At 38.6% G+C, this 26206-nt stretch overlaps 1 protein-coding gene across 1 annotated transcript in view; it reads left to right on the forward strand.

The window, feature by feature from the left end:
* Window positions 1-22173, forward strand: part of COL28A1 (collagen type XXVIII alpha 1 chain) — a 101607-nt gene extending 79434 nt beyond the window's left edge. The window contains exons 26-36 of the mRNA XM_081969848.1: window positions 1981-2049; window positions 5566-5634; window positions 8794-8862; window positions 10826-10906; window positions 11094-11129; window positions 11803-11839; window positions 12869-13423; window positions 14306-14484; window positions 14624-14804; window positions 20779-20955; window positions 21159-22173. Of these exons, the coding sequence (XP_081825974.1) occupies window positions 1981-2049; window positions 5566-5634; window positions 8794-8862; window positions 10826-10906; window positions 11094-11129; window positions 11803-11839; window positions 12869-13423; window positions 14306-14484; window positions 14624-14804; window positions 20779-20951 (1449 nt within the window). The 3' untranslated portion in view covers window positions 20952-20955; window positions 21159-22173. The remainder of the gene's footprint in view (window positions 1-1980; window positions 2050-5565; window positions 5635-8793; window positions 8863-10825; window positions 10907-11093; window positions 11130-11802; window positions 11840-12868; window positions 13424-14305; window positions 14485-14623; window positions 14805-20778; window positions 20956-21158) is intronic.
* The last annotated feature ends 4033 nt before the right edge of the window (window positions 22174-26206 follow it).

Below are 26206 nucleotides of genomic sequence, written 5' to 3' on the forward strand. Positions count from 1 at the left end.
GCTGACTGCTAGCTGCAGTTTGGCAGTTCAAATCTCACCGGCTCAAGGTTGACTCAGCCTTCCATCCTTCTGAAGTAGGTAAAATGAGGACCCAGATTGTTAGGGGCAATATGCTGACTCTGTAAACCGCTTAGAGTGGTATGTAAAAGCACTACAAAGTGGTATATAAGTCTAAGTGCTATTGCTATTGCTATATTAGATTTTTATCCCAGCTTTATATGTGTGCATGTGTATCATGTAAGGTATACCTAATACTCTCTAGTTTCTTTTCCTCACAATAACCGAGGAGGGTTGGTACCCATGATATCATATTTCAGATCCCTAATTTCAATGTGGAAAATATTTATCTTAAATTGGTCAGTATCAGCATGTATTGCAAATTGTATGTAACATAGAAAATGGAATTAAAGTAAATATAGCAATCAAAACTATGTCACCAGTTGTCATAGTGCTAAATTCTTTTGAAGTAGTATATCGTTTCCTTGTTTTGTTTGAATCATTAAAAGAACCACTGTGTAAAGATAATACACACTGCAAACAGTCTTAATTACTCCAAATTGTGTTCCTGGTATTTTCTTTATCATGAGGTTTTGAGCACATGAAAAGTCTCTGTGTGGGAGAAAAGTGGTTTGAAGTGATGACAGAACACAGAGAACAGGATACTGGCCCCCTCTCTCTATTACATGTTTGGTTTCAAGAGATGTTTTTCAACCTCAGGAATTTTAAGATGTGTGCACTTCAACTCCCTATCCTTCCATGCTGTCTAGCGAATTTTAGAAGTTGAAGTCTACAGGTCTTAAAGCCCCTGAAGTTGAGAAACACTGGATTAAACAAAAACTGTAACAGACAGGAGAGAAGAAACACAGAGAAAATATATAGACTAGGGGACAGCTACTATGAAGCATTAAAGTAGGTATAGTAGTATATGAAGTATCTGTACCTTGGAGAGAGTGCAGAGATAGTGCAAAGCATATAGGATAATGCTAATAATTAGTTTCATTTTATTCTGATTAGAGTTTTAATTGAATTTGACTACCACATCACGGCACATTTCTATTTTCCAAATATTTCCAAATATTGGAATTTACCTTTCAAAATTAAAAGAGCTAAAAGTCTCTTCTAAAGTCTCTTCTAAAAATTAGAATAAGGCTATTATATTACACATAAGGTTCATCTGCTTGCAAAGTTACCTTCTTGAATCCAAGATCTACATCTTTGGAATACTGTTTCCCAAGGTATCTATGGTAGATGGCTGCCTATGGTAATAACCAAGCCTTGCACTTATAGATGTGGAGAATCTGGTTTTAGAGTGTAGCATACACTTCTTGAAATTAAATAAAAATAAATTTAACATTTTTCCCAGAGGCCATTGCCTCTGAGACTTGCTATGATAGCCTAAGGCACATAAGATAGCTCAGTTTTCTGTCATATCACAGCCCTGTTTTCAGAAGGGGGAATCCAGCATTGGATCCCCTATTCCTGTCAGACTTTGCAGATGAAATTTTTCTCTATCTTTTCTTTGCAAAGGCCCCAGATAAGGGGCAATGGTAGTGTTGGAAGAAACTTAGATCTGAGTGATCCAGTTCCTATTTGTTTTATTGACTAAGATGCCTTGCGAAGTACTGCTGGCTGAGGAATCATGGGAGTTGAAGTCCACAAGCCTTAAAGTTGCCAAGTTTGGAAAGTCCTGCTCTAAGTCATTAGATTTGTGTGTACATTACATGAAATATTTGGCTTTGCTTTTTTTGAATGAAATGCCATATATTACTTCTAATATATGCTTTGCTTTGAAATCATGCTTGGCTTATGAGGTTGCAATGAGATTGCTCTTATCTTATATCTTCCTTCCTTCCTTCCTTCCTTCCTTCCTTCCTTCCTTCCTTCCTTCCTTCCTCCCTCCTTCCCTCCCTCCCTCCCTCCCTCCCTCCCTATCATTCATAAATGTATGTGTATAATTCCTCTCTAATTTATTTCTGTTAGGGAGAACAAGGAGCACGAGGACCACCAGGGCCTCCTGGGCAAAGAGGAGTGGGAATACCTGGGCCAAAGGTCAGTGAGATGTTGTTTTGATTGCTGGGTAAATGGAGATGATGAAGGTGAGGAAAACATTTCAACAAGGCTTCAAACTCTATTTGACACTCTCTAATAAATATTTGGAGAAAAACCACATAATTTACCAGGTTTGATTCTGATGCTTTACATCTTACTTTGTTCCCTCTGGTCAGTCCTTAATCCAATGTCTCAGCTCTTCACCAGAAAAATAGGATCACTTCATATTTATAGTCAATAACAACTTTAGTTGATGTGCCCAGCTTTTCCAATGTTATTTGTACTCTAAAGTTCTCATAAAGAATGTAGGCTTTTTCCATACTGTTCAAGACTATGAAAAAGAGAGCATTGTCTGATTCTAATTTTAATACTGATTCACTCCTTAGCTCCTGTTCTTTTGGAAAACCTTAATCATAATGTACATTTTATAGATCAGAGTGCTCTACGTTGACCATTTTATTATTATAGTTTCAACACTTTTCTCACCTGTTTTGAAAAATAATGACTATACAGATTTGGGCAAGATATTGGTAGGAACAATCTTAAGCTTGGCTGTTTCCACTTATAGTTCATTCTTTATCTGTTTTCTTTCTATGAACTTGTTTCATTTTTCCCCAGTCTACGAGAGACAGACTTAGTTAAATAGCATATTCTTTTTTATTCCAACACAATTCAAGGGCAGCCTGTTGGTGTGAACAACCTGTTATATGTTGTCACCATTACATCTTGGATGCCTGGATTCCTTAAATGTCTTAAATGTTTACATATCCAGTGATAATTATCTAAAATCCATCCGTACAACAGCAAATACCTACATCTGATTTATTAGTTTTCCATCCCTTTCTCATATGTGATCATGATGAAGCATTGTCCATGATGAAGCATTGTCCATAATCAATTAAAAATATTCTGTTTAACTTTGGCCATAAACAGGAAAATTGATTTCATTGCTTATCAGAGTACATTGACCCAAAGAATACACTATAAACTTTCACTTCCCATCTAGGTAACTGCCAATATGATATGTTAGAAGAGGAAAAAAAAAAAAGCACAGATGAAAAAAGGAACAGAAGTAATTTGGAAAAACCCAACTACATAGGCAGTCCTCATATTGCAACCTAATTACACCCACAACTCCATTTCTAAATGAAGCGATCATTAAGCAAAACATAATTGCCTACTTGCTGCAGTGGTCATTATTCAAATCATTTGCAATTGATAAATGACACATCATGTGACCTTGTGACCTGGAAAGGTCATAAACGGCAATCACATGACTGCAGGATTCTGCAACAGTTATAAATGTGCAACAATTGCCAAGCATCTAAATTGTGATCTTGTGAATGCAGACACACTGTGACAGACATAAATGTAAGGATCAGTTGTAAGTCATTTTTTCAGTGTTGCTATAACTTCAAATGTTCACTAAAGAATGGTCATTGAGCATGATTTATTTGTAATGAGGAGGAGGAAAGAGGAAAATAGTGATATTTGTTAGATTTATAACTTACTTTTCCTGCAAAAACTCAAGATGATGTATGTGGGGATCCTTTTTTCTTTTTGCCCCCACAACAGCAACTCTTGTGAGTTAGTTTGTGCTGAAAGGGAGTGACTAGTGAAAAATTACAAGTGAATTGAACTATTTACTTAATGTGCATATTTGATAAAATCCAAACAGAGCTATAAGACAGGCTTACTATGCAAGATTTGAAGGAAACTAAAAAGAATGACGTGGCTTCCAAGCATAATCAGGATATTAGCAGGATATGAATCTTCACTGTAAGAATGTATGGGTATTTATCTTTGGGATAATGCACAATGTGTACATTAAGCTTAAGGACTGTGGGTTGGCATCTACTAGGGCAATGGAAAGCAAAATTATTTTATCAAATGTAAATCAAAATAACCTACAAGGAACAAAAAAAGCAGGCAAACGTCTTGCTACAAGGAGCATAATATTGAAATAGGTACAAAAGGCATAGAAAGTATTGAACAAAATAGTAAACACAAGCACTTGGAAAGATATAAAGCATTAAATACTCAGATAAGAAAACTCAGATAGAGCTTGGGCGTAATATCTGTGGTAAGGTCCGTGTTTGTTAGTACAATCATGGATTAAGCCTGCGTCGCAATGTGCTCCAGCTCCCAAAATAGCCAGTGAAGTTTTGGGTTGCATCAATAAAAGTACAGCTTCAAAATAAGAATATGTGATAATACCACTCTATGTGCACTGCTAACACTACATTGGGAATATTGTGTCCCATTTTTGTCCATACAAAAATAGTTTTGTGGCACTAGGGAGAGTGTATAGTAGAACAAGAAAGATAATAATGGATTTGGAGGCTAAATGCTATGCGAGGTTAAAGGAGCTTGGTAAGTTTAGCCTAACGAATGACAGGTTAAATGGATATATGATACCAGCATCCCACATATTTTATAAAGGGAGGTCAGCCGGAAGAAGTTGTGGACTTATTGTTCAGAGCACCAAAGGGTAAGACAAGGACCAGAAGGTGGAAGCTTAACAGAGAGAGATCAAAACTTGAAATAATATTTAAAGTTATGAAACAGTGGAATGTCCTATCTCCTAAAGTTGTGGATGTGCCATCATTCGGAGTTTTCAATGAAAGATTGGACTTTGTACACAATGGCAAAACTTGCCTCTACTGATTAGAGGTCTTCAAGGTCCTTTTTAACCTGTGATTCTGTAATTCTAAGGTAAACCAAAAAAGAAAGTCACAGAGTTACATCAGACTAAGATGGGGTTGAGTAAGGGATCAACAATATGGATAGTCTGATACCTAATGGGAAGATTTCACTTTGTTCTTATACTGTTGTTTTTACTGATTATGAATCAATAATACAATACAATAATACAATAGTAGAGTTGGAAGGGACCTTGGAGGTCTTCTAGTCCAACCCCCTGCCTAGGCAGGAAACCCTATACCGTTTCAGACAAATGGCTATCCAACATCTTCTTAAATACTTCCAGTGTTGGGGCATTCACAACTTCTGGAGGCAAGCTGTTCCACTGATTAATTGTTCTAACTGTCAGGAAATTTCCCCTCAGTTCTAAGTTGCTTCTCTCCTTATTTAGTTTCCACTAATAAAATGAACCTAGAATCAATAAAATTGTTCAATAAAATGAACCTAGAATCATTATATGAGATAGACTGTCATATAACTTCTCTCTCTCTCTCTCTCTCTCTCTCTCTCTCTCTCTCTCTCTCTCTCTCTCTCTCTGTGTGTGTGTGTGTGTGTGTTTGTGTGTGTGTGTATATATGTTGGGGCAGGAATAATTTTGATTTGTGAAATGACAGCAATATAAAAATTTTGAAGCAAATCTGAAGATAGACCAGTAGAATTTACTTTTCCTTTGATATAATGACACTGTATATTTATCAAAAATGTTCTGATTTTCTATTTTTCAAAACTGGCTTGAAGATTTCTAGTGAAGTTTTGGGATTTCTTAAATTCTTTTTTCCTCCCCCTTTACCTCCTCCCCCTTTTCTTAAATAGGGTATTATGGGACAAAAGGGTTTTCCTGGCCCTCCAGGTGCTCCAGGAGACAGCATACAAGGAAATAAGGTAAGAATATTAATGCTAGGGAAGGCTTTTGAAAATGGATTATTTTTCTCATGTTTTACATAGGTATTTGTTTTATTGCTGCTTTCCTGTGAATTTAAAAACTCCAGCTGATTGACAGATCTCAAATCAATCACAATTATATCAATTTAAATTCTTAAATATAGTCTAATAGAATGACCTGTGTTTTTTTAGAAGATAATCCAGCATCAATAACTAAAATATTGCCAGGAGGTCTTCTTCTATGTGAAAGTAATCCTTGTTTCAAAGTGGGGAGCTAGTTGCTTTCTAAATGTGTTTGAATTAGAGCTATCAAATTCAGCCAGTGTGATTTAAGGTACAGATGTTGAGCCTTGTTATTTGACAATATTTGGAAGGTCAGCAGATCCATACTCTTTATGAATGTAAGACAAAGAAAAACAAAAATAGATACCGTAAAAGTTCTAATCAATACTAAGCATTGACTTTGCCATTATGATAACAGAAGCTAGTCCAAATTTGTGTCAATGCATATAAATTAGTATATTAAAATGAACACCTGAAATTTACTCAATCTTAATTTTGTGGAGTAGATTATAACTATTAGGGAAGATAATGATCTAATTGAATATATGCTCAAGTATTGATATTGACCAGGGATCCCCAAACCTGGCAACTTTAAGACTTGTGGACTTCAACTCCCAGAATTCTCCAGCCAGTGCTGGCTGGAGAATTCTGGGAGTTGAAGTCCACAAGTCTTAAAGTTGCCAAGTTTGAAGACCTCTGGTATAGACTATCTCTCTCTGTCTCTCTCTCCTTCCCCCTTCCTCCCTCCTTCCCACCCTCTCTCTCTCTCATTCGCTCTCTTGCTTTTGTGTCTTAAAACCAACGTCAAACAGTAAAAATGAAATAGAAGCCATTTTGCCTCCACTATTATCTATAATGACCACAAATGCCTTTCTAATTTCTTCAGCAAATTAATTATGAAGAAAACTTCTCAAACAATTTATCAAGGCAGAATTTCTCCTTATATTGCCACTATTGTTGAAAAAGCCCAAAGCAAGAAAGCTGGCTGCAGAGCTTGATTTTTATTTTTTGCAAAAGATGCAGAGATATTTGCATCTGTCAGTTTTCTGGGGAAAGGGTCTCATTTACCCAAAGGGATGTTAGCGTTCTGGCTTTCCTTGTATTTTCTTAAAATCCTAGGATTCAGCTGTTTGGAGATTTTTCAAAAGAAAACAGAAAATTGCTTGTGTTGTTCAGTAGCTGTATCATAAAACACCTATGCTCCAGTTCTTCAGCATGTAGATATGAAACTGTTCCCTGGAAATATAAAACCACACACTGAATAATTATCTGATTTTTGTTTGTATTAACTCACTGGTTCCCTAGGCAATTGACCTCAGAGGTGTGCTATTGAGAGAAATATAATAACTCAAACCTCATAACTATAGAGAAGGTTCTTATATGTTTGCTTTCTGTGACTTTAATAAAGATAACTATTTAACAGACATAGTTGTATGTACACAGAAGTCCAAGCTCAAGAGATATAAAGCTGAACCACTTCATTGGAACATAAAATGACATAGAATCAGGCTGAAGACTATACAACTCTTCCTATTGCTCTGTACTCTTAATTTTCATGAGCTCAGTTGGCAGAGCCAATGATCAACCATTTCAGGAACTACAAAATTCTTTCTTCTAAATAATACTGAAAAGCAAACAGAATAAATCTTTATTATGGTCAAAGACCAGCAATTCACATTACTTTTTACCATATGTTAAAAGTACTGACATTACAATACAGTATAATTAAAAAGTATTGAAAAGTGGATAATAACATACATGTTCTCAAATTGTTCAGGTCACTCCCTGGTTTACCTGGATGCAAAATCGATAAGTATGGGAGTAAATACAATGGTCCAGAAATTGTTAGATATATGTCCAAATAATTGGTACAAGATGACAAATACACTTCTGTAACCAATTTTTTTCTTGTGGACATTGCAGCAACACAGAACTTTGCCACTGCATACATGGTAGCCGGGTTTGTGCCCTGGAGGAGAAAGCCTAGATAAAAATTGTCTGCCCTCCCTGGGAATCTCTCTAATAAGGGGAGAATATGTGCAGACCTACAAGTTCTGTATAGAACACAGTGTAATAGAACTTGTGAGATATCTTCCACTTCTCCTTACCACATATACAAACCGTTCTGCTGGTGTTCTCTTATACCTGCCCTGGAGGAGTGCTGAAGGAAGAATGTTAAATCTGGCTCTGAAGAAAGTTGTTTTGGGAAGATGAGGTCATTTAGATACCTTGCCGATTCCCACACACCCTGTTTGATTCGGTCCCTACTGTGGAGAGGCAACCTATTTAGTTCTTCTTGGAACTCCATGTCCTTCATTCTGTTGATTACTACTTGCTTTGCTTGATCAAAGCCTAGGGACATTAAGAATACCGGTGAGAGCCCATAAGAGCCCAGCTTGTGATCAATCGCCTGTTTCCAGGGGGGGGGGGAAGTTGTCAGTCAACACTAACGGGGACAGTCTCTCTGGGAAAAAAATCATTTTAAGCCAATGAATGATCATCATCTTCCAGGCTCTTACCTGAATTTGAGGCGTGCCTGTCTCAATTCTTAACTGGGAATTTGGAGTTCCATTGGGTGCAGCAAAGATAGCTCGCAGGAATTTGGTTTGTATGGTTTCTAGCAAGTCTTTCTTTGCAAGGATTCCTGTTTGTGCCCCATATAGAATTTGTGCCAATGTTTTGGCCTCAAAAAGTTTTAAGGCAGCAGGTATTAACTGACCTCCACCTGTGTAAAAGAAATGTTTAATTGCGTTTGAGGACCTATTAGTTGCTTGCAATGTGTGATCCATGGAAGGTGTGCCTTCCATGTCCCTTGCGAGTGGAAAACCACCCCAAGGTATCTAAATGTTCTAACCTGTTCAAAATTATGTCCTTCTATTTTCCAGGGTTATTGGCTAGGTCTTTTAGCAAAAACTAATTTTTATCAAAGCTAAGGACCAGCTTGTTTTGCCTACAATAGCTGAGTGTTGCCCTAATTGCTCTCTTCAGTCCTACGGGGACTGAAAAGCGAATATTTCTTTAGCCTCCTCAATTTTATGGTACAAAATATATTTTTGCAAAGATAAATTTGGAATTAATCTTATATATTATTTTCAGGGAGAGCAAGGAATTCAAGGTTCATCAGGACCAAAGGGCTCCATAGGAATTGGATTACCTGGTCCAAAGGTAAGAGATTTTCTTTTTATCAATCAATTAGATTAAATATTCATGAATACTTTATTTAGAAATATCTTTATAATAACTGATGGCACTTTTTTCAATTATCTTTCTGAATCAGAATTCAGATTGTTTGTAGGAAAGTTTTCCTACAATTTTTTGTTTTAAAAGGGCAAGTATAGACATGTAGTTTCTGACATATAACGATTCATTTACTGACCGTTCAAAGTTACACCATTGAAAATATAGCTCACAACCAATTGTTACCTTTACAATTATCAGTTTCCCCCACAGTCATGTGATCAAAATTTGATGGCTTGGCACCTGTTTATAATGGTTGCAATGCCCTGGGGGTCATGTGACCCTCATTTAGAACCTTTCCAGTTGGCTTCCAGCAAACAAAGTCAATGGTCAAAGCGAGATTCATTTAAAGACCACATGATTCACTTAACAACTGAAGTGATTTTTTAAACAACCATAGCAAAAAAAGGTCATAAAAATGAGTGCAAGTTACTTAACAACAGCCTTGCTTAGCAATGGAAATTCTCATCTCAATTGTGGATATAAGTTGAGGACTACCTGTATACAAATCAGAATTTCTTCCTCAGTTTTTATTTAGGCTGAATTTCAAAAACGAATGAGCATTTTTGACCCCTACATTAAACTTTTGAAACAATGGGCCATAATTACAATGGGCAAATTTTTTATGTTTCTTGAAAAAATATCAAAACATCTGCAACAGAAGAATAAAGTGATTGTTATACTTTTATCATAACGTTCTTTCATGTAAGCATGTAATGATTTACAGTGACCAGTTTATTTATTTGCTTGGACTTACATGTTGCCGATTCCCATGGTCTCTGAAAGGCTTATAAATTGCCAAAGTTAGCATTAAAATCATTGCATCACTTTTGTTAACCTCTGTTAGCAATACTATCTCTAGCTTAGGCTAAACAATTGCATCTCTAGAAGTTTTCCTGAAGAACCAGGTTATTCATTTTTTTCAGGGTTTCTTTCTTGCATACTATTAAAGATGGAAACAGGCACAGAAAAACAAAGAAAGTCTTCCAAAGTTCTCCAAATTCAGAAGGAGGTTTCAAGCTTAGGAAAATATAGTAAAGGATGCCAGTGGGCAGTTGGTACCTGATTCAAAGACCAGCAGGATATCATGAGTTCAAGTATCATCTTAGCCATGAAAGCCAGCTGGGTAACTCTCTCTTAGCCCAATCCACTTATGAGTGGTTGTTGTGGGGAACGTAGGAGGAGAAAGGAGTGTTGGATATGTTTACCACCTTGAGTTATTTGTAAAAACAATAAAGGCAGAATGAAAACAAATAAACAAATAAAATTATAAAGATGTCAATGTTCAAGATACATTAAACTATATTCCTTATTTACAATATATACTTTTGTATTAAAAAAAGTAAGTTAGACCAACACACTGTCATTACTAAGTGGAAGGCTACAGGAATTGATGGAATATCTGCAGAAGTACTGCAATCAACAGAAGAATAAATAAAGGTTCCAACCAGACTGTGCTAGCAAATCTGGAGAATGACCCAGTAGCCATCAGATTGGAAAAGATCCATTTACATGCCAGTATTACACAAAGGAGATAATGCAAACTTTAATAGTAATGAAAGTCAAGGAGCATAGTGAAAAAAAATGCTGTGTTGTGATTCAACCTACAAAGATTACTTATTAATGAATAATTAATAGGTTTAAAGAAAAAAGCTAAATATCAATTGTACTTTAAAGCAGTGATTGTGCAGAAAGATGCTAGGGTAAATTATTTATTTCTACCTTATTTCTTTTATATAAAGTTCTTTTATTCTAACCATATTTGATTTGCATAACAATATCATTATTCATCAAAATAATAACTTGCATTGATTATTAAGATATTAAGATGCTTCATGTACGTCTTCCTGTCATTCATTCATGTAAGTAAAAGAATGTTCTGTCTTTTTAGGGTGACTATGGAGAGAAGGGAGACCAAGGAAAGAGAGGCAATAAAGGAGAAATTGGGGAGCCTGGCCCTCAAGGACCAAGGGTAAAACTTAAATATTTCACATTGGATTGGGTCTAGATTAGTCATTTGAAGAATATCTATTGAAATCAAAAGAAGTGTAATACACCTGATTTACTATGGAGCCAACCTTTATTTATATTACACAACACAAACTAACGGTATATCTTGCAGAAGACTATGAAATAATGTGCCATTGTTTATATTCTAGGGATTTTCAGGACAAAAGGGTGAACCTGGTCTTACTGTAAGTACCTCTATCATTTGTTGACATCAAAATATTATTAATTATTAAAAACCACAATTAGCCCAGTTTACGTATTTCAACTGAATAGGTATAAAATTAGAAAGTGTACAATCAGCCCCTTCTCCTATTTCAACTTAATTTCTGAAAATAATAATAATCTCTTTCAGGTATTATGCCAGCAGATACAAATAATATTTCATTCACAATTGATGTTGACTTAATACGTATGCATTCTGAGCAGTGCTAGATTGGAATTCACCAGCATTTCTAATTTATTTGTATAAATAAAATTGTAGAATTAAAGCCATGTTTAGAGATAATATATATTGATTGTTTCCATGAATACAATAGCCCAGTTAGCTGCTCCCTTGTTAACAAACTTCCATGTAGTGGCAGTATACATTTATGGTGAATCAATCAATAAAGAGTAGTTATATTTTAAGTTTACCAAGAGAGAGTTATGTTAGCCTTATTGATTCAGGGACTATCTTGGTTGGTTGCTGGTTGGGGTATTCAAAGAACATATTTTTGTCCCTGTCTCCTCAGTGATTCAATTAAACATACAGTAAAACTTACTGAAACTTGTGTAAGCTTACTGAAAACTACTTTTTAAAAATATACCTGTGGCACTTCTAATTCTGAAAGACCAAACTAAAGTCTTCCTCTCTTTCAGAAAGAAGAAATAATCAAACTCATTATGGAGATATGTGGTAAGATCTACTTAAGGAAAGAAATCTTTTTACTTTACAAATAACTTTTGCTTAAAGAATTCAAAGTAAATCTTATCAGTATAAATTGCACTTAAATTTGTTGAGTGAAAGGCAAATGAAAACAAATTTTGAACAAACTTTATATTGGGATTTATGTTGACAAACTATGGAGTATATAGTAGGTACTTTGGTGCTCTCATAAAATGGTTGCCATAGTTGGTATGGCAAATTCCAAAACCCACTCTAGCTTCTAAGGCCTATCATCCCAGATTACCTCTGTTTTTTCTGGCCATATAAGGAATATTTGGGTGCTAAAGAGTACTATACAAGAGGAAAAGTATTGTAGTAATGTTATTATAAATAAGAATGGATACGTTTACTTGATCTAAAAGTTGCACAATTATATTAATTTTTGATAGAATAACTACTTGCATATCATCAGTGAAATAAGTATTGGAGATTATAATTATGTGTAAAATTTGTGCATGTTAATTTACACTACTTTTTTCAAATTTGGAAATTATCGTTGTAATGCAAAGCGAACCTTAAAATGTGGGAGCTCCATTTGCATGAGCTGCAGGCACATATGTCCACCATTCTCGCAAATGGAGCTGCACACCCATGCATGCCCACTCTCCTGCGTAACCATCCCCTCTCCTGCCCGCAAAGCCGAAAAAGTTGGGAAATTCTGCTATTAAGTACCATGAAACGTTATATAAGTCTATGTGCTATTCCTAATGCTATTTATCAAATCAAAACTGAATCTGATTTACTGCCTTGGTATAGAGACTGAAAAATACATGCCCATATGACTGAGCTTTTTTTTTCTATTTTTCAACTACACATTAGAGGGGAAATAGGCAGCTTTTATCTGTTAGTTTGCTTATAAGATTTGACTGCTCATTTTAAACATAACTCTGGGTAACTGATATGACAAATGCCTCATGTTATTCCAAGTTTATTAGTTCTTGGAAAATCATACACATTAAACATTGCTTACCCTCTTATTCTATCTACCACTCATTTCAGGCTGTGGTGTTAAGTGCAAAGAAAATCCTTTGGAGCTTGTATTTGTGATTGACAGTTCTGAAAGTGTTGGGCCTGAAAACTTTGAAAGGATTAAACGGTTTGTAAAAACTATGATCGATGCTATCACAGTCAACCAAGCCACAACCCGCATTGGCATCATCAATTTTAGCCTCAAAGTGGAGGTGGTGTCCACACTGCAGCAATTTCCTACCAAAGACAGTCTGAAAAACGCTGTTGATGCAATGCAATATTATGGGGAAGGCACATACACTGCTACTGCTATCAGCAAAGCCATTGATGTATTTCAGATGGCTCGACAAGGAGTTAGAAAAGTAGCAGTGGTAATAACAGATGGACAGGCAGATCAACGTGACCCACATAAACTGGAAGTAGTGGTGAGAGATGCCCATGCCCTCAAAATAGAAATATTTGTAATTGGAGTGGTACAGAAGACTGATCCCAACTTTGAAAATTTTCGAAAAGAAATGGATCTAATTGCTACTGATCCAGACAGTGATCATGTCTACCAGATCGATGACTTCATGACTTTGCAAGGTAAGAGTAACCTTACCTTGGTAACCTTACCAAGGTAAGACTTTGCAAGGTAAGCTGCCTTTACTTGAATATATGATGTTCACATGGCTAAACTGTGAATGTATCACACATTAAATATCTGATTACAAGAAATATTAATATTAATATAATATTAATTGTCAGCTATCCTAGGTAAACCTGACACAAAACAAGACTAGATGAGTTAAATCCACTTTGTTGTAAGGTGACACTGACAGAATCTTGAGAGTAGAAAACTTCCTGTAACTACCTTTAACTGCTAGATCCACTAGAATCCTTCTTTCTCTGTGACCATTAAAACCCTGGGGCTCCTTCTTCTCTTGTATGACTGTTTCCTTCCCCTCTTTTCACAAGATAATTACCATATTCTATTGCAATCATTAGTTGAAAGATACGAACCTATAAAAATGAAGTAATTATTGCATGAGAAAATAATGAAACACATCAGTAGCAGGCGGTGGACTCTTTTGACTATGATTTGACTATGAAAATTCATTCAGTAACACATCTCTTTGATACTTTTTGATACTGTTAAAGCACCAACATTCTTTAAACTTTAGAACAAGAGTCATATTGGATGATGAAATTGTATGTATGTGAATAGATAGATAGATAGATAGATAGATAGATAGATAGATAGATAGACAGACAGACAGACAGACAGACAGACAGACAGACAGACAGATAGATCACATCTAATTTCAAGTAATTCTTATTTATATCTATCTATATCTATCAATTCTCTCCATCCATCCATCTATCTATCTATTATCTATCTGGGTAAAATATATATCACATATAATTTCAAGTAATTCCTATATGCAATTCCATTTTATAACGCTGTTTTCTTTTTCATATGTTTAGCTCTTGAGGATAAGATTTTCAAACAAATTTGTGAAAATGATTTGAGTTCCTATATCACCGAAGTGCTCAGTTCAGCTCTTTCTCCAAGATTTGAAACCAGCGAACATGGCACTCAGTTAGCCAAAATTGATATTCCTGGATCATATGCCCCTCCGCTTCACCCAGAGACTAGTGATTCTGTAAGTATTACTAAAAATGACATTTGTACAGGAAAGACAAAACTTTAATGATAGAATTCATGCTTTCTGTAAGACCACAGTCTTTGAATTAAGCATTGTTAAATTTTGTTACTGATCTTTTTCTTTATTGTAAATATAGCTTTCAAAGAGACCTAATGAGAAAGAAGCATTATATTTGGATCGGTATCATAATGTTACCCCAACCACTTATAAGCATATTCCTGAACATCATAGGCGCCCAGTCACTCCTCATCCAGATTTAGCAGTTGTGCCTACACCAGCTGTTGTTCCGCTTCCTACAGTAATACATGTTATGAAAGGTATGGAAACGTTCTAAAGCTGAAGAGATAAAATGGATAAACAGACTTAGTAGGACATTTTCTTTGTTCTCAGATGAATCTCACGATAATTTCTAGTATTAAAAAAACAAAAAGACAAATTCACAATTGCTTTGCTTCTATTTTTTCTTCAGGAAGCCAGAGGCTAAGATGCCAGTAGATGGCATTAGGACTCATCACTAGTCCCTGTTCCTTATGAGTCAGAACTTGTACTTGAGTGCCATCCTGTTAGCCAATGAATTGTATTATAATCTCATGGAGACACTTAGTAGGAGACAGAGGATCAGCTAGCACTGGAATATTTCTATATGCCGACCAAGCCTTGTATACAGTGGCTCACATTATAAACTCATATGCTTAGCTACAGCATACCTAGTTGTTGCAAACCTTTTTTCAAACTTCAGTCTTTACTTGATTGTGTTGATGAACATTTCATGTCTTGTAAACTTTAATAATAATAATAATAATAATAATAATAATAATAATAATAATAATAATAAACTTTTATTTCTAGACCGCACCCTTTCCTAGGCAGGACTCGGGGCGGTGTACAGTCATGTTAAAACCATATACAAATACATAGACATGAACGTAGACGTAGACATAGACGTAGACGTAGACGGAGGAGGTAAAAAATAAACTGTACAATTCTTAGTTAAAATACAAATACAATTAAAATTCCCTTAAAAAATTCCCCAATAAAATGTTTGCCAGGAGGTGGAAGATGGAACTATCAATCGGCTAAGCCAGCTAGTCGGAACAGGTGAGTCTTGAGCTTCTGTCGGAAGGAGCGGAGGTCATTAGTTGTTCTAATATCGGGAGGGAGGTCATTCCAGAGGGTTGGGCCCATCACAGAGAAGGCTCTACTCCTAGGCATCACCCGCTGGCACTGCTTGGCGGATGGCACCTGGAGGAGTCCTTCTCTGTGAGAGCGGATAGGTCGTAGAGATGTATGAGATGAGATGCGGTCCCACAGGTAACTAGGTCCCATGCCATGGAGCGCTTTGAAGATAGTAACCAACACCTTGAAACGCACCCGAAAAAACACAGGCAGCCAGTGCAGCTCACGCAGGAATGGTGTTATATGGGAGTATCTTGATCCTCCCATGATAACCCGCGCGGCCGCATTCTGAACTAGTTGTAGTCCTCGGGTGCATCTCAAGGGGAGCCCCATGTAGAGAGCATTGCAGTAGTCCAGGCGAGACGTCACCAGCGCATGAGTGACTGTGCGTAGGGCGTCCCAATCCAATAGGGGGCGCAATTGACGCACCAGGTGAACCTGGTGGAACGCCCCCCTCGCCACGGCTGTCAGATGGTCATCCATTGACAGCCGGGCATCAAGGAGGACGCCCAGATTAATAATAATAATAATAATAATGATAAAATTTATTTCTTAGCCGCACCCTCTCCCGAAGGACTTGGGGCGGCGTACAATAAAACACATGAAAACAATATGGACAATACACACACAAAATAAACGGATACGTGTACATGGAGGAGGTAGGAAGATGAAAAAAGACAGTTAAAACACAATTTAAGATCCCCTAATAAAAATCCAAAAGTCACAAAATTAAAAAACCCGTCAGGAGCAGTGTGAACGAACTATGGTTGAGCCAGGCCAGCTACTTGAAATAGGTGGGTCTTGAGCTTTATCCAGAAGGCGCGGAGGTCAGAGGTAGTCCTAATATCCGGGGGAAGGTCATTCCACAGGGCTGGGCCCGCAACAGAGAAGGCTCTACTCCTAGACGCCGCCCCCCGACATTGTCTGGTGGACGGCACCTGGAGGAGTCCCTCTCTGTGCGAGCGAATTGGTCGCAGGGATGTATGGGGCAGGATACGATCCCGCAAGTAGCTAGGTCCTGAGCCATGGAGCGCTTTAAAGATCGTTATCAAGACCTTGAAACGCACCTGGTAGACCACAGGGAGCCAGTGCAGCTCGCGCAGGAAAGGTGTCACATGGGAGTACCTTGTACTCCCCATAATTACCCGCGCGGCCGCGTTCTGGACCAACTGTAGTCTACGAGTGCATTTCAAGGGAAGCCCCATGTAGAGAGCGTTACAGTAGTCCAGGCGAGACGTCATCAGCGCATGAGTGACTGTGCGCAAGGCATCCCGGTCCAATAGGGGGCGCAATTGGCGCACCAGGCGAACCTGGTGGAACGCCCCCCTTGCCACGGCCGTCACATGGTCATCCATGGACAGCCGAGCATCAAGGAGGACACCCAAATTGCGCGCCCGCTCCACCGGGGCAAGTTGTATGCCCCCGATTGCGCGCCCGTTCCACGGGGGGCAATAATTCGCCCCCTATGGCCAGTGATGGCGTCAACTGGTTAAATCCGGGCGCCGGTAGCCACAGCCACTCAGTCTTGGAAGGGTTGAGTTTAAGTCTATTGTCCCCCATCCAGACCCACACGGCTTCCAAACACCAGGACAACATTTCGACGGCCTCGTTGGGGTGGTTTGGGGTGGAAATGTACAGCTGTGTATCATCAGCATACAGATGGTATCCAACCCCAAAACCACGGATGATCTCACCCAGCGGCTTCATGTATGTGTTGAACAGGAGGGGCGAGAGGACCGAACCCTGAGGCACCCCACAAGTGAGTGGCCTCAGGGTCGACCTCTGCTCCCCTGCCAACACACACTGCGTCCGGTTGGAGAGATAGGAGCGGAACCACCGCAGAATGGTGCCGCCCACGCCCATCTCTTCCAGCCGGCGCAATAAGATACCATGGTCGATGGTATCGAAAGCCGCTGATAGATCTAATAGGACCAGGATAGAGGAACAACCCCTATCTCTGGCCCTCCATAGATCATCTACCAACGCGACCAAGGCTGTCTCCATGCTGTGACCGGGTCGAAAGCCGGACTGGCGCGGGTCAAGATAGACTGCTTCCTCCAGGTGACGTGGGAACTGTTGCGCCACCACACTCTCTACAACCTTCGCTAAAAAGGGAAGGTTGGAGACAGGACGGTAATTAGCTAGTTCCTCCGGATCCGGTGAAGGCCTCTTGAGCAGGGGCCTCACCACCGCCTCTTTCAAGGTGGTCGGCAAGGACCCCTCCTCCAGTGAAGCGTTCACCAGACCCAGGAGCCAGCCTCGTGTAACCTCCCAGGATGCCAGTACAAACCAGGAGGGACACGGGTCCAGTAAACATGAGGTGGCTCGCAGTCGCCCACGTAACCTGTCCAAGTCCTCGGGGGCAACAGAGTCAAACTCCTCCCAGCATGGTGTCTCAAGACTTGCTTCCGACGTCTCCCCTGGTCCACTGAAGGGGGCCCATCCACTCCGGATCTGATCGATTTTGTCCTGCAGATATTCCCCAAACTCCTCTGCTCTACCCTGCAAAGGGGCTTCCCGCGACCTCTGAAATAAGAGAGAGCGGGTCACTCGAAACAGGGCGGCAGGGCGGTTATCTGCGGATGCAATAAGAGCGGCACAGTGTCTACGTTTGGCTGCTCTTAGAGCCACAAGGTAGGTCCGTAAATAGGCTCTTACCTGTGTTCGGTCAGATTCGGAGCGTGAGGACCTCCACGTGCTTTCTAGGCATCTTTTGTGGCGTTTCATCACCCTCAGCTCCTCGGTAAACCAAGGAGCCAGGGTGGTTCGTTGCCGCAAGAGAGGCCGCAAAGGCGCTACCCGGTCCAAGGCCCCCGCAGTCGCCTTATTCCAAGCGGCCACTAGGTCCTCCGTCCGGGAGCGGGTCAAGGCTACAGGAAGTGGCCCAAGCTCCGTCTGGAACCTATCCGGTTCCATCAGTCGCTTGGGGCGGAACCATCTGGGACAATCAGGTTCCGCCTCCCCGCGGTGGGGGGTAGCACCGGGGAAGTCGAGCCGGAGAGAAGAGTGGTCTGACCATGACAGGGGTGAGATAACTAGATCCCCTATTCCCAGATCACTTGTCCACTGTCCAGATACAAAAACAAGGTCCAGTGTATGTCCACCCTCGTGTGTGGGGCCCTGAATTAATTGGGACAGGTCCATGGCTGTCATGGAAGCCATGAACTCCCGAGCCACCTCGGATGCTTCACCCGTCGACGGCAGATTGAAATCCCCCATAACCACAAGTTTGGGGATATCAACTGCCGTCTCCGCGATCAGCTCGAGGAGCTCGGGCAGGGCCGCTGATGCATAGCGAGGAGCCAAGTATACAATCAGCAAGCCCAACTGCCTCCTGGGCTCCATTTCACACCAAGGGACTCACACCCGGAGATCTGTGGCACAGTGAACTCCCTCGGTTCCAGACTCTCCCGTATAATTACCGCCACCCCGCCACCCTTACCCTGGGCCTGCGGCTGATGAAATGCACGGTAACCGGGTGGGCACATCTCCACGAGGGGCAAACCAACCTCGTGGCCCAGCCAGGTCTTTAGGACGAACATTATTCCTAACCCTAACCCTTGATAGGTGTTGGGTAGAGACAGTTTGGGTTGAGGGCTTATAAATATCTTGTATTTATGACCAGACTGCATATCATCAAAGTGATGGAGTCTGATCTATTTGATCTGACAAACTCCTGAAGCTACACAATGTTTTCATGAACTGCTGAAACATTTTAAACGAACAGTACATTTTTAGAGGTTTTTCCTCCTGACTTCCAATGTTATTCTTAGCTTTTATATGAAATCAACCTATTAAAATGCAATAGGGAGTTAAATCTAAGGTTCTTCAATTTATTGGTGCTTCCTTTCCCCTTCCATCTCTCATATTTTCTCCAGAAAACACCAATAGTAGCAATAGTACATCACAATTAGATTAAGATCACCAATGAAAAGGAAAAAAAGTGGAATTTATTCTTATAGATCTCAAGAATTTCAACAGACTGAAAAGACTGAAGAGCCAGTTTGGTTTAGTAGTTAAGGTAGTATTGGAAGTCCTCAACTTATAACTATTTGTTTAATGATGGCACTGAAAAAAGTGATTTATAATAAATTTTTCATACTTATAACTGTTACAGCATTCCCCTGGTCATGTGATCAACATTCGACTGCTTGGCAACTGACATGTATTTATGACAGTTGCAGTGTCATGTCTTAAGAACATGTGATTATCTTTTATGACCTTCTGACAAGCAAAGTTAATGGGGAAGCCAGATTCACTTAACAACCAGGTTATTATATCTTAACAATAGAGGAAAAAAGATCACAAGATGGGGCAAAACTAAGTTAACTGCTTAGCAATAGACATTTCGGACTCAATTGTGGTTATAAATGAAGGACAACCTTATAGTCTAGAAAGTTGGAGACTGTATGTTTTAGTATCACCTTAGCCATGAAAGCCAGTTGGGTGGCCTTGATCCAGTCATTCTTTCTCAACTCTACTTGTTGTGGGGAAAACAGAAGGAGGAAATGTGTTAGATATGTTCACCTCCAAGAGTTAATTGTAAAAATAATAAAGGCAGAATATAAATAAATAAAAGGAAAGTCAGCTAATTATAAAGAAAATCTTAATGTTTAAGTAACATAGGCTTATTCAATTTTTATTTATTTATTACATTTCTATGCCTCCCACTTCTCCTGTAAGGTTACTCTGGGCAGCTTGTTCTAAGCTACATGTTTTCTTAAAGCCCAGTTGGCTAAAGGGATTTCTGTTTATAACAATTTTACAATATACTTCATTGGAATATGGCCAGAAATTTGGAAGGTGAATCAATTGGTGAAATCATTGTTATTATTAACCTTTGAACCCTCCAAGCATTACAAAGAAGGATTGTATCTGCCAGTCAATCAGCACTATGTACAGTTAGTACTACTGTAATCTTGCAGAACCAGTAAAGACAGAGAAAGCTAGGAGTGTCATGAAAGCCGAAAATAATTCAATTTTAACTCTTGCTTACATTTAACAGTAAAAATACAGGCAGTGGTGGTGATGTGTAGTAATAAAGTTTTATAGATAATACATTTTATCTTCTATAGAAGTACAGCAAAACAATATATATGTATACATTGTTTTCAGAAACAAGGTGTTTAGAACCACTGAAAACTGGAAGCTGCCGAAAGTATCAAGTAAAATGGTTTTATGCCCAAGATACAAATTCTTGTGCCCGATTTTGGTATGGAGGTTGTGAAGGCAACCAGAATAGATTTGAAACTGAACAAGAGTGCCAAGCAATTTGTATTCAAGGATGAAATGGTAAGTAATATATCTTGAATAAGATATTTGGATTTATAGATTTTATTTAATTTAGAATAGCCATGCAAACATTTTTCTTGAACAAACGTATCAGTTATTTAAGGTTGCCCTAATTTAAACTTTATACTGTCCTCTAAAAAATCTATACATATAAATTTGCTGATTTTTAAGAGTTAACATTAAAATGTATTTCTCTCTTGCAGAAATCTCAAGTGAAGCCAAAGGTTGCATAATCATACCAAAAGAAGTTCAAATACTGTATTAATAGTACTTCTACAATATATTTGGTGCTTTTATGAAACATTGATCTTTATAGTATTATAAAGTAGAATGTGTTATAATGGTATGGTATGGTATAGATTATAGTGTAATACAATATTATATCTTTATAGATGATAGTTTTACTTGATACAAAGCAGTTTACACATTTATGCTTATTGATCCATGTTTCAGGAGCAATTTTTAAGAAGCTAGATATCAAAGATTGGAATAATTAGCCTTCATAGAACATGATTTTATTATGTTAAAATGAAAATATTGTGTACCACACAATCTACAGAATAGAATGTGAATTCTGTATCATCATCAGAACCAGCAACAACCACAAATAGAAAACTGTATCGTAATTGGGAACTTTCCAAACAGAATCTCTCCCTATAGAAACAGCTCTAACTCTTTTCCTACATCAAACCATATGTAATCTTGCAGCTAAGGATAATGAAAATCTGGTTATTTGCTATTTTCCCTTTAGTAATCTTTCTTCAGGTGCCAAGATCCAGCTATAATTGTAGCAATAAGCCACAGAGAATGATTAACAGCTATCTACAAGTGTCCTATTTATATCAAGACACCATCCTGCCAATTCCATAATACATTTTAGGACCATTAAGGGTGATTTCTTTTGCAAAAATCTTTGAGTAAAAAAGGACCAGTATTTTGAACATTATTATTGTTACTCCATATACTCTTGTTTCTCAGGGGTCTTAAACAAAAAAGGAAAATAAATTCATAGTAAATGTCAAAATCAATTATAGAAAAATAGGGGAAAGCACAGAAAGATGTATAAAAGTATATTTTTTCATACTGTATTTTCTTTTTAAACCTTACCTCTGCACCAAAAGTACTGTACATGCTAAAACTGATAAGTGATAATTAAATGTACCACATGAACAAGTTGTTGATGCTAAGTCATGTTCAACTCCTTGCGAGCCAATAAACAGATCCTGTCCTCCATTGTTTTCTAAAATTTGCCCAAATTCATGTTCATTGGGGCATTGTCTAACCATCTCATCCTCTGCTGTCCCCTTCTTCTATTGCCTTCAATCTTTCTCAACATCAGTTTCCTTTCCAATGAGCACTTTCTTTTCATTTGGTGGTCAAAGAATTTGAGCCTCAGCCTCAGTTCTGCTCCTTCCAAAGAACAGTCAAAGTTGATTTTCTTTAGGATTAACTAATTTGATCTTCTAAAGAAGCTCTCAAGAGTTTTCTCCACCACTATAATTTAAAAGCACCAGTTGTTCAGCACTCAGCCTTCCTATGTCCATCACGCTCAACCATACAGCACAACTGGGAAAAGTGTAGCTTTGACTAAACACATTAACAAGAAGGTTGTTTTATTTGAAAATATGATAATTTTCCCCATCAACTTAAATAAATTCAGCTAAAATAAGTGATGAAATTAGCAATGAATAGGACCATTCAGCTAAAATAAGTGATGAAATTAGCAATGAATAGGACCATAGAGCATACATTGACTAGCAAAATCTTGCCATGATTTCAGACAGCACATTGTTGGCTAGCTGTGAAAAAGGAGTGAAACAAGGACATATTACAAAAGTACCAAGAAAATGAAGGATTTCTATAGTGTATATGTCTTCATCCCTACACATAGGAATAGGTGAATACATTGTGGTTCCTCAGGGATATTACAAAGCCATATTGAATTATCTCGTGTGACTCTGTGGGTCAGATACAAGGATAGAAATAGGATCATTTATAGGATCTTATCAAATCCCACATATATTCTATTGGCCAGGGATCTATGGAAAGATGACCCAGTTTTGCAAAACATGGCTGGTAAAGCAAAAAAAGCAACAGGACAAAGTCCCTATGGAAAAGGTACCTTTAGTCCTCATCCTTTTTCAAAAGTTACCATGGTATTTCAGGCCTTTACCATGGACAAGTAAATATATTCTGGAGGTCTCTGATTATGTCAGCTGGTAACCAGAAGCAGTTACATTAAGAAATATGACCGGTAAACATATAGTGGAGGAGCTGGTCATTATTGACAATACCACAGGAGATTTCTACAGATCAGGACACAAATTTTCAATCAGGTATGCTGAATAGCTATATTCAGACCTGGGAATAAAAGGGTGCATACTAGTCCTTAGTACACACAGGCAAATGGTCTTACGAAACAGATGAATTTAGGAATGGGCTAAAGAATATGCTAAAATACAGGGCAGAACCCAAAGCATTGGAACACTTGGCTGCCATTTCTGTAGGGAGTTCCATTAGGCATTCAGAGGATTTAGTCCTTTTGAATTATTATATGGGAGACAGCCTTGTGATGTGTTAGATTTAAAGAAGGGTAGACTGGAAACCTAGAAGGCCCTAAAAACCTAAATACATCTTGACACAAAGGAATACGTTGAAGGCCCTAGAACACAGAAACATTTAGCAACTGCCAGGAAAAGCCAAAGACACAATATGATCAGGGGTTAAAGACTAAAAAATTTGATATATTGGACCAAGTCCTATTATTGATGCCATGTAAGAAAATAAACAACAGGCACTGCCCCTATCTAATAAAGAGAAGAACTGGTCCAGTAAATTATGAAATAAAACTGTAAAGCCAAACATGAAAATATACCAAGTGAACTTCCTACAGAAATGGCATAGTAGAGCTGACCCTGGGATGACCCTGTTGGTATTGAAAGAAAATAATCTAAACTGAGTGGACCAAGTTTGGAAGGTACTACAGCAACCATCCCAAGGAACTATGGATGTAAATTTCAATCTAAGAGAGAACCAAAAGGATGAGTTAAGAAGAATGTTGAAAATTATAAATGCATGGTTACTGGACAGAAAGGTAAAACTACTTTGGAGGATCACCAGCTAGGCATGGGGGAAACTTGAGCTATCTAACAGTGCTCTAGAGGATCCTGAATAGTTGAAAGGGGACCTACAAAAAGAGGTAAAAAAAATTATCCAGATGAATATAATAGAATCATCTATTAGTACAATACAATACAATACAATAGTAGAGTTGGAAGGGACCTTGGAGGTCTTCTAGTCCAACCCCCTGCCTAGGCAGGAAACCCTATACCGTTTCAGACAAATAGCTATCCAACATCTTCTTAAAGACTTCCAGTGTTGGGGCATTCACAACTTCTGGAGGCAAGCTGTTCCACTGATTAATTGTTCTCACTGTCAGGAAATTCCTCCTCAGTTCTAAATTGCTTCTCTCCTTGATTAGTTTCCACCCATTGCTTCTTGTTCTACCCTCAGGTGCTTTGGAGAATAGTTTGACTCCCTCTTCTTTGTGGCAACCTCTGAGATATTGGAATAATGCTATCATGTCTCCCCTAGTCCTTCTTTCTCTCAAGCTAAACATACCCAGTTCCTGCAACCGTTCTTCATATGTTTTAGACTCCAGGCCCCTAATCATCTTTGTTGCTCTTCTCTGCACTCTTTCTAGAGTCTCCACATCTTTTTTACATCGTGGCGACCAGAACTGAATGCAGTATTCCAAGTGTGGCCTTACCAAGGCATTATAAAGTGGTATTAACACTTCACGTGATCTTGATTCTATCCCTCTGTTGATGCAGCCTAGAACTGTGTTGGCTTTTTTGGCAGCTGCTGCGCACTGCTGGCTCATATTTAAATGGTTGTCCACTAGGACTCCAAGATCCCTTTCACAGTTACTACTACTGAGTATGGTATCACCTATACTGTACCTGTGCATTCCGTTTTTGTTGCCTAAATGTAGAACCTTACTCTTTTCACCATTGAATTTCATTTTATTAGATAGTGCCCAATGTTCAAGTTTGTCAAGATCCTTCTGTATCTTAAGCCTATCTTCTGGAGAGTTGGCTATTCCTGCCAGCTTGGTATCATCTGCAAATTTGATGAGTTCCCCATTTATTCCCTCATCCAAATCATTGATGAAGATGTTGAAGAGTACTGGGCCTAAAACAGAGCCTTGGGGTACTCCACTGCATACTTCCCTCCATGTAGATGCAGTTCCATTGAGAACTACACGTTGAGTGCGGTTGGTCAGCCAGTTACCAATCCATCTGGTGGTGATGCTGTCTAACCCACATTCTTCTACTTTATCTAGTAGTAGGTTATGGTCTACCTTATCAAAAGCCTTACTGAAGTCCAAGTAAACTATATCAACGGCATTCCTCTGGTCCACTAATTTTGTCACATTATCAAAGAATGCAATAAGATTAGTCTGGCATGATCTGTTTTTGACAAATCCATGTTGGCTTTTGGCTATTACTTTGTTTGCTTCTAGGTGTTCGCAAATTCGTTGCTTGATTATTTTTTCCAGAATCTTTCCTGGTATTGAGGTTAGGCTGATAGGTCTGTAGTTTCCTGGATCTAATTTTTTCCCTTTTTTGAAGATGGGAACCACATCAGCTCTTTTCCAGTCCTCTGGTAGTTCCCCGGTGTTCCAGGATCTCTGAAAGATATAATTCAGTGGTTCTGAGATCTCGTCTGCTAGTTCCTTCAGAACTCTGGGGTGTAATCCATCCGGTCCTGGTGATTTGAACTCATCTAGGGTAGACAGGTGCTCACTTACCATTTTCTTCCCTATTTCAACTTGTGTTCCTAATTTTGTGGTGCTGCTTTTGATAGGTTGGACTGTTTTATCCCTTTGTGTAAAGACAGATGCAAAACATGAGTTAAATAGTTCTGCTTTCTCCCTGTTGCTTGTCACCTTCTTGCCACTTTCTCCTAGCAATGGACCAATTGTTTCCTTAACTTTTTTCTTGTTTTTAACATGTTGGAAGAAGCTTTTTTTGTTAATTTTTACTTTTGTGGCAAGCCTTTCTTCATTGTGAGCCTTAGCTTTCCTCACTTCATCTTTACAGGCTCGGACTATTTGCTGATATTCTGCCTTAGTTATGTCCCCCTCCTTCCACTTTTTATACTTACTTTTTTTGTCTTTCAGTTTGTCAGATAGTTGTTTATGCAGCCATGCTGGTTTCTTTTGGGAGCTGTTGTTTTTCTTCTTCAT

Source organism: Natrix helvetica (genome assembly GCF_964273705.1).
Source record: "Natrix helvetica genome assembly, chromosome: Z".
Lineage (NCBI taxonomy): Eukaryota > Metazoa > Chordata > Lepidosauria > Squamata > Natricidae > Natrix > Natrix helvetica.